At 37.8% G+C, this 9,600-nt stretch overlaps 1 protein-coding gene across 1 annotated transcript; it reads right to left on the minus strand.

Annotated features, from left to right (window-relative positions):
• Positions 1-9,235, minus strand: LOC144432923 (popeye domain-containing protein 1-B-like). Its single transcript, XM_078121230.1, has 4 exons — positions 9,132-9,235; positions 2,087-2,745; positions 836-944; positions 1-505 (listed from the first exon to the last, which is right to left on the minus strand). The coding sequence occupies exons 2-4, from the start codon at positions 2,626-2,628 to the stop codon at positions 11-13; spliced, it is 1,146 nt and encodes a 381-aa protein (XP_077977356.1). The 5' UTR covers positions 2,629-2,745; positions 9,132-9,235; the 3' UTR covers positions 1-10.
• Between the last annotated feature and the right edge of the window lie 365 nt (positions 9,236-9,600).

A 9,600-nucleotide genomic window follows, 5' to 3' on the forward strand; every position in this document is an offset into this window, starting at 1 on the left:
AATGGATCGACTACTCAGAGATAGACTTCAGTTTATTCTTGTCGTTCGTACTTTCGGGATAGTTGGAGCCAACGCTGTCTAGACGCGTAACTAGTCCTGGACCACCTGCCCCCTTTCCTGATGCGATGTTAGCCCGTATGTCCACCATTGACAAACAAGAGTGCATGCTGGGAGTACTGCTTCTGTGGCTACAAGGAGAGGGTAGACTTTCAATGTCACTGTCGTCATCTTTCACGGGACGCCATTGATGCTGAAAGTCAGCCTTCCTTTCTCTATCCTCTTTGTCTTCAGTGTCGGTTGTTTCGGTTGCGGGTTCCTCAATGATATCTGCACTTGGAAGTTGATGTCCACTATCAGAATTCAAGGAATACAATTTAGTGGTGATATCCTTGCCAACGATTGCCTCGAAGACAGCTTTCAGAAATGGCTCCTTCTGGAGAAAGTTTCTCAGGGTTCGACGAGACCATTGGACATAGCGACATTTTTCAACGGCAGTTATCGTTACCTGCATACAAACAACAATTATATTGCATGGTTAAAATGATCATATAGGGCGTAATTTAACTTCACCTTCAAAACGAATAGTTGACAATATAAATGATGAGAAGTCACATTTAGGATATTTTTCTCAGCCCCTCTACTGTACCCACTTCTGTACCTCCTCTTCTAGATTTGTACCTCCCCCCCCCCCCTCTCTCTCTCTCTCTCTCTCTCTCTCTCTCTCTCTCTCTCTCTCTCTCTCTCTCTCTCTCTCTCTCTCTCTCTCTCTCTCTCTCTCTCTCTCTCTCTCTCTCACAACAAATTAATCTCGATTTCTAATAAACTCTGTGAATACCTGGAAAGTGTCGCCGGCTCCAGGGGTACATGACTCCCACTCTGGTGAATCTAAAAACTGATTGCTATCGACAGAGTGTAGGAACACCCTTTCTGATGTAACTCTCATTCTGTAAGAGGAATACATGAAAGTCGTATATATAATAAATGCAGAATAGACACATGACGTGCTATCGCCGTTACACCACAGGGAGAAGCGAGCATATGGTCGTAATATGAAGATTTTCTTTTCTTGTTTCGTCTTCTTTCTCTCACTTACCCCATTTCGTTAGCTGAATATTCATCCCTGACTAAATAAAGGATGACTTCGAGTCTTGAAATTGCGATTTCTCGTGTCTACGCCTTACTTCTTTATGTTTTACACCCGTTATCCACCCCACCCCCTCACCCCCGATGATTGATGATTGATGATTCAGGCAGCTTCAGGAAGCACGCCATCAACGATTAATGTAGTAAAACTCTCGTTTGTTCCCGGCAGTTCCAACTAGTGTGGTTGGTCATAACACTTGAAAATACCATGGCCAATATCAACATACTTTGTCATCAGTTCATACCCCACAAACCTTTGACTAATATTTAGCTTGGTGTTCAGATAGGAATTTTCTTATCTTAAAGCTGCACTAGCCACAACTGGAACATTTATTTAAAAAAATGTTTTGTTAGGTATAATACCTTCCTTGTAAGACCCTTGTAATACTGTACACTGTGAATAGCATTGCATCACTAATGCTAGTAGCTGTATACACGGCGATAAGTAAAATAATGTTGATTTTGGGTCCTTACCGAAAATCACTGCCCTCATGATTTTCAACCTGTTTCTGTACTGCTTATGAATAATAACGACAACTGATTATTATGTACACTATCTAATTATTGGTATTTTAACTATTTTCAGTGAAATACAATATATTTTAGTTGTCTGATCGAAAAATGATACTCAAGTTACAACTAGTATATATTTTAAACATGGTGACAGGTTGAAAACCGAGATTTCGCTCAAGATTAAACTTGCCACTACTCTACCGTACAGATAATATTGGCCCTGAATTAACCCATACAGTGTCTTTTTTATAAGTAACTGACCAATTTTTAATGAATATATATTTGGTTATTTGAAGTAAAAAAAATGCTCCTGTTGCAACTATAGTGCAGGTTTAACGTGACGTCAGAATAAGCAAGAATCGATATACTGTTTAGTTCACCTTATATGCCTAGTTTATTACTACAATATGATAGACTGTGATTTACTTACCTCCCAGAAATGAGCAGGCTGAGTTTTTCATCGACAGGTGTTTTTCCTTCAATGGCATAATGACCGGTAGCATCTAATTCGTACAGTTCACCATTAGTATCCACAAGGCGTTTGAACTGCTGTGGAGTGATGTTAAATGGTTTGAACAACGCATTGTACGTTGCTTGCATATCTTCTTCAAATTTCACCGGCATCACATTGTAATAGAGATAAATAACCTGGCATACGTTTATAATGAAAAAAACCAACGACCAACCCAGGACGTCTGGCCAACAGTTGATAGGGCCAGCCGAGAAAATTGAACAAAAGAAACCGATACATAGCATACACCTCAACCATAGGGACTGATACACCCCAGCATTAGCTGGGACCAGAAATCCATTTAAAACGCAGAAGCATCCGATTTGGAAAACACCATGCTGAGGTAGAATCCATCGAATACAAGAGGGATCCGCTGGAACGTCAGACGAGTTACCCAGAGGAGATGTTGTTAGGGAAATAGAACTGCTTTCGACAAGGGCCGACACGATGACCGTCGCCATGTTGAATTTTCAGTTGCAGGAGAAACAGTTGTGGAATCCCGACTATGAGATCTGAGCTCTTCTTCACATGACGTCACTCGAGCAAGAATCTCAGTTCACGCAGCTGACCTGGAAATTCTAAACATAACAGATGAAGGTCAGATGTACTGGATGTAAACTTGATCCCCGTTCAGCTGTTCTAGTTGTCCGGTTGCCCTTTAAAAATACCCCCTCGGCCCTCTATCGCTAGTCACACTTTATGATGATTTTTTGTCTACGTGTATGGTCTTTACGAATATCAAGCGAACTACGTAGGACCTTCCTTTCTGCTTGTAACAAATGTTCGTGGAGACCACGGAGACACCTATTATTTCTTCGATTCGTCTTTAAGAAAAATATCACAATTCTGCTACTACAAATGTATTATATACATTTTTTAGATGTAGACATGGGAATTATATTAAAGTCACAGCGTTACTATATTTTGAGCTTGTAGACAAGGAAAACAACAATCTATGAAATAATACGCGCCCTTATGGTGGCGAGGACCTTATTGTATCACTTTAATTTTTTTATTTGAAATGACTATTGTAAAGCATATAACAGAAAACCAATGATGTGACATTGACAATACATTTGTAGGTGATATTACAATCGATTTGTTGGAATCATTGCCCTCAATATCATCATATTCTTGGCATTTATCAGACAAAATCTCGTTTAAGCATACTTTATGATTATTTTCTAAGTAAAAGTCCATTTATAACGTTATCATTTTTCAAAGACGGAACATGAAATGAAATTGTGTTTAGGAAGAGTATCAAGTCAAGAACATGACCCGAAAAATGTTGGCAATGTTAGCAATGCATACTTTTACAACAGACGTTACATATCACCCAACAAAGCTGAAGGAACAGATGTCCAAAACATTTTACACACTTCGAACATAAAATTTATTAGTAACGGCTTAGCCGTTTGAGGAATGGCCACTATGACAGACAGCAGGCTCTCATTTTCACAAGAATGTAGTCCTGGAATGATCTTGATGATGAAAACCAGGCTCCGAAACAGTGCAAAACAAAATAAAAAAGTGCTTTCAAAGTTCACAAAGAATTCCCTTCAAACAGTACAATTATAAAAGAACACGGAAAGTACATACGCACGCACGCACACACACACACACACGCGCGCGCGCGCGCGCGCACGCACACACACACACACACACAAACACACACACACACACACACACACACACACATATATATATATATATATATATATATATATATTATAGTATAATATAAACTCAGTATATGTAAAATGGCTATACTGAAGTAAGCATTACTCAATATATGTATGTAGAGCGGTTGGTATAAATAACACAATATCAAGCAAGATACTCACTAGTCGTTACAGAGTTTCACGCTGTACAGTTGAGTTGTGATCATCAGACAATCAGTATAGAACTATACCGTTAGTCGTCTGATGATGGCAACAACGTGAAAAAATGTGTAACGACTCCTGAATATCTTGCTTGATTGTGTTATAAATATGGATAGTAAGGGAACATATTATTCAGTTATATTATTCAGAGAACCCCCTTTATGTGAGGAAAGCCGACTTTTATGTGCGTGATCTATATACTATTCGTTCATATTTTATCATTTGGTTCATTAAAATTGAATGCGATGAGAATTGGCAGGACAGGTTCTTTATCTACTAGTCTCATCACCATATATAGAAATGTATTTGTCAGGCAGGTTTGATTTGTAGTAGAGCGGGTGATGTAATTTCGTATGGCTTAGTGTTCGCGAATATTTATTTTATTCCAATCCTGCACTTATTTATTGCTCGACGAGAGACAAAAACAAACAGCTGATTATAAGTGGTATTATAAGATCGATTGATTGATTGCTGCTAAGTGAAGGCGATAGGTCGCGGTCAGAATTAACCGCAGTAGTGGGGCATGAGGAGAAATGGGGGGGGGGGGGTTAAAGAGAGGGAAGGGGGGCTATGATTTTGTTTGTGTGTACTGATGGAGACATCCGTAAACTTGACACTTTTGGTAGACTAAATAAGGTGACATTTATACTACTTGGTAGTGGCGATTTTACATTTCTATTTCAGAAAAGTAATCATCAAAGACCAAATCGTTGTAGACTATTTAACCCGACCTTCCAAAGTTACCAGAGGTAGACAGACCTTAGCAAACAAACTAATCATTAGTAGAGGACAGACTTGTACCTTTGTAAAATTTACCTACCATATATGTATGTATGTGTGTGTGTGTGTGTGTGTGTCTGTGTCTGTGTGTGTGTGTGTGGGGGGGGGTGTCTATCTGATTATCTCTCTATCTCTATCTATCTATCTCAGAGTCTCTATCTATCTTCTATCTATCTATCTATCTATCTATCTATCTGTCTGTCTGTCTGTCTGTCTGTCTGTCTGTCTGTCTGTCTGTCTGTCTGTCTGTCTGTCTGTCTGTCTGTCTGTCTGTCTGTCTGTCTGTCTGTCTGTCTGTCCGTCTATCTATCTATCTATCTATCTATCTATCTATCTATCTATCTATCTATCTATCTATCTATCTATCTATCTATCTATCTATCTATCTATCTAACTATCTATCTATGTCTGTAATGGCCACCTACATGTCCTTATTTTCAAACGTGTTCACCGAGGGAGTGCAGTACTCCCTTCTAACACCTGTACCCTCCCTACCAGCTATTATAATGATGATGTTTCAACACCCCCCCTCCCCCATCAAGTGTGTTCATTTCGGGAGACCATGAAAATATTTGAGAGCGCAAAGGGGAGGGAGCGGTGAAATTAATGTTGTTGACCACAGTATATTTTCTCCCCAAGCCCCCCTTGCCGTATATTCAGCCCACAGCCTTACATTGACCCAGTCACCTTGTCAGTCTGATTTGACCCCAATTCATTATGCTATCATGTCGATTTTGAGAGTTGTCAATGACTTTATAATGATCGACTTACTAGAGTTGTGTGCGCCTTTTATCTTTTCCGACTAAATTGAAATTGATATCAACACGACTGAAATGTTTCCGAGTTCGTGACTTTTATAGCGGGAACAACAAGAAAAGTGCATTTTGTTTTCGTCAGCCTGTCACACATTAGTTAAACCTCCTATGACACGAATGACGTCATTGTTGTTGATAGTAAATTGAAATTGTCGGACCTTATGACAACATCAATTTTCCCCAATAAATCTCCGGCTGACAAATCCTACCGTAACAACATGAAGATCATGAAGGTTGCTCTGTTCTGGGTCTGTTTATGCAACAAATAACGCGGAATTGTTTCTCATATTAATATACCTAGATGTTCATGTTATACGTTTGATTTGATACTAGGAATACAAGGTCTGTGTTACACTGTCACTGTATTTAGATTGGATTGTCTATCGTTGTGTTTACTATACCCCTATGGGAAAAGCGCTCAATTACAAACTATGAAAACGTCATATTAAAGCAATTCAAACTTTATCGAATTCAACAGCTGCTCCGCAGTCATTTTGGGGTCGTTCCATTTCTTTTTTTTTAAGTTGGCGCTCTATTTACAAGGGTTACTCAGTGAAAACTATTATAAAGATTGGATATCGTTGACGGTCTGCAATCGACCATCTCCATATTTATTTTTAAAGAACCGAGTTCTCAAAATAGACGATTTGAACCACTTGACGCCGATGTGACGTTACAAGTCTAAAGCGAGGCTCTTAACCTTGTCATCATTTGTTACAATAAACTTCATACGTTGCTTTAATACTGTATATTTTGAATCTTCAGAGTTCAATTTCTTCGTTTTAAGTCCCACTTATATTCGACCGTGACCACTTTCGGCTTTGTAGCGCTCTCACATTGAAAAGGCGATGGTGTCCTTGTAAAGAGCGCATTGCGCATCTTTTATGTTAAAAGTCACGTGATTGTGAGCAAGCACAGTTATTTATAGCACCCCCCCCCCAATATTATTATAAAATAAATCAGGTCTATAAATCTTATTTGTAAATGTATTTATTATTGATACACGCCTACATACACAATATGAATTATTACGAATATCAATATGGAAAATAATTCTAAATAACTATGATTGACATTAATTAAACTGATTTGTTGTTACCAGTAACGTCATTTTTATCCAACGTTATAACTCTAAGTCGAAATATTCTGTAGTTTTGAAAGTACAGGCGTTAAAATTGATTAGTATAGGTGAAAAGGCTACGTGTGATGGCAGTATACTACACATGTTTCAATACTCTGTTCATCATCGTCGCAGTAATTTCATGAAATAGAATAAACAAAAAATATCTCTCTATTCTTACACGTTTTAAATGTATTGCCATCGCTTGAACATATCGACCGAGTCTTCGGGGAGTCGTCCTTCATTGCATGGAACATGCTTACAGTGTTGGGAAATCGATAGAAGTCGACACTTTTTGTGATGTTATCCGATGTTTTAAATATGGAAACAACACTGGAATGATATGTGTTTTATTTGGTGTAAGTGAGTGGTCGTTTTAGCTGTAGTAAGTGTTTAGTCTAGTTGTACTTCCTATAAATAACTTAGTTTCCATACACGTGATGATACGTGGCATTTCAACCTCTATATCATCAGGTCATTTACCCATCATGCATTGTGGCATGTAGTGGCAATATATCTTTCTTATCATGTGCACATTTTTTAATTTAAGCGTGACACGATACTTTATCATAATGACTCATTATTTGGGGAGCTGGGGAGGGGACTGGTCCTCCTGGTGGTTGCTATTATGCATTTCCTATATCGTGTGAAGTCAAAGGAATATGTCATTTCAACCCTGGACAGTTTGAATACCTTTAATTGTGAAATCTTGGAAACGTCAAAACATGCAACTTCTCAAAAAAAAAAACTATATCGTTGCCATGGCAACCAGTTCGATTCCACTTTTCTTACTTTTGAAATTTCGTGACATTGTACTGATTGTTATGAGTTAGTACGGAATCCATGTTGTTTCACATCAAACTAGCACACAGTCACTCTAACTTTGATAATGAAAATATTCAGAAGTTCCTTCACCGATCCTCCTACCAGATCGAATTACTAGTTTCTATCGCATATAACTCATCTTTAAAAAACGTTTCAACATTTGAACACAATGCGATTCCACGTCATTCTTTTACTGCGGAATCATCATTCTCGCGAGATTAATATAAATAAAACAACAACAATTCATAAAGTTATTTACAAGTGATTGTTATATGACATTGTAAATCATTCTCCATAGTAAATTTGTCTGTAATTATCCATTGGCTTTGTATTATTTGTCTAACTGAAGACTAAAGAGAGCTCAGGACGGTCATAGACGTATACTAGTGTGACGTCATGGTAAGTTATGACGTCAGATGCAAACTTGACTTTCAAAACATGCCACTGCCAGTAAAAATAACTTGTGCATTTAGTTTTCAATTCCCTCGATATAAAGACTGTAGTGCAACGACCTTAGTGTTTGGACATGTTTTATGGGCTCTGTTCTATCATATACCTCAAACAAAATACAATTCAGTTCATACACGGAATGAATAAATATATAAATAAATAAGCAAGACTTCCAAACTATTCTGTCATTATGGAGGAGAGTACTCGCACATGTACGTAATTATTAATATAAACCATATCACACACAAATATATATGGTTCTCAATAACACTCACTCAACTCAAAAGGTGTCAAGTTAAGTAGCAATGTGTATATATATGCAGAGAGAGAAGAGAGAGAGAGAGAGGAGGGAGAGAGAGAGAGAGAGAGAGAGAGAGAGAGAGAGAGAGAGAGAGAGAGAGAGAGAGAGAGAGAGAGAGAGAGAGAGAGAGAGAGAGAGAGAGAGAGAGAGAGAGAGAGAGATCAAACGTTCAACGCAAACACCGGACATTCACCTTCAAAACGATATCTAGTAATTGTTGTTTGTGTTTTCATTTCAAAAATCATATCATAAAAATGATTGTTAGTAACCTGGCATATCTATTCACTCATCCATATAGCAAACTAATCAGCCGTGTCCATAACCATTCAACCATTCAACATAAACATCACCAAAGTATATCTCAAAGATAATACATGTTTTCTGTGAAAAGTGTTATCGCAATGTTAATATCCCACGTGTTTACCCAAAAGGAGCGAATATTATATCATTCATCACTATAGCAACATGTATAGAGCGCTTACAGCCATTGCAATGGTCGATGTTGATATCTAAAGTCGAACTGAAATGCAATACAAACGTTGTACATCTCATCGCAATAATAACTACTTGGAATTTCAATGTTCTCACAATACATAGTAAATTGTATTTGTCTATTTCAGGTGTCTTCACAGGATACGTAGAACTATAATTGGTGCAAATGTTTGTCATTCTCCATGTCACCTCATCTGGAATAAGCCTCCATATTCGAACGCCTGAATTATTGTAATTTCACGGTAATTAACGGATAACAAAAGAGTGAAGTGGGCATCAATTAAAACACTTAACTTACCTGTTTTATTCACGCGAAAAAATGTAATTTCAGCCTCCGAATTAGGGGGCATACTTCAATAGTTCATCCTGCCCAATGCAAACCCGTGCATTATTTAAGCGACGGCATAGAGGTCACAGGTTGAAACGTCAAAACAGCTGAACCTTCTATCTTACTTATTTTTCTATTCAGAAAACTAGTAAAGCGATAATTGCCTCGCTTTGAGAAATGACAGACAGATGCACTTGTCTAATTTATCAAGGCAATCAGAATTATGTGACGTGTGAATAGACTATGAATTTTTAACGTGTCCTGCATTCATAACATTATTTCCTATACAGAGCGATGTAACTATAGGGCAATGCTTGTGGAAATTACATTATTTCTAATTCGGTTCATTAAATATTGATAACCAATCTAAATTGTAGCTAGTTGTTTTTGTGATCCTATCATCGGCCAAGATTTTGTAGTATTTACATGTAACAGTCCT

The sequence above is a fragment of the Glandiceps talaboti genome, chromosome 3, assembly GCF_964340395.1.
Source record: "Glandiceps talaboti chromosome 3, keGlaTala1.1, whole genome shotgun sequence".
Taxonomy (NCBI): Eukaryota; Metazoa; Hemichordata; class Enteropneusta; family Spengelidae; genus Glandiceps; species Glandiceps talaboti.

What these genes read in the sequence shown, in the direction of transcription:
- LOC144432923 (XM_078121230.1), bottom strand. Translation starts at nt 2,628, where the DNA reads ATGGCGACGGTCATCGTGTCGGCCCTTGTCGAAAGCAGTTCTATTTCC. An exon ending in AGCCTGCTCATTTCTGGGAG is followed by an intron (nt 945 to 2,086) that starts GTAAGTAAATCA and finishes TTCCTCTTACAG; the next exon opens with AATGAGAGTTACATCAGAAA. An exon ending in GAGCCGGCGACACTTTCCAG is followed by an intron (nt 506 to 835) that starts GTATTCACAGAG and finishes GTTTGTATGCAG; the next exon opens with GTAACGATAACTGCCGTTGA.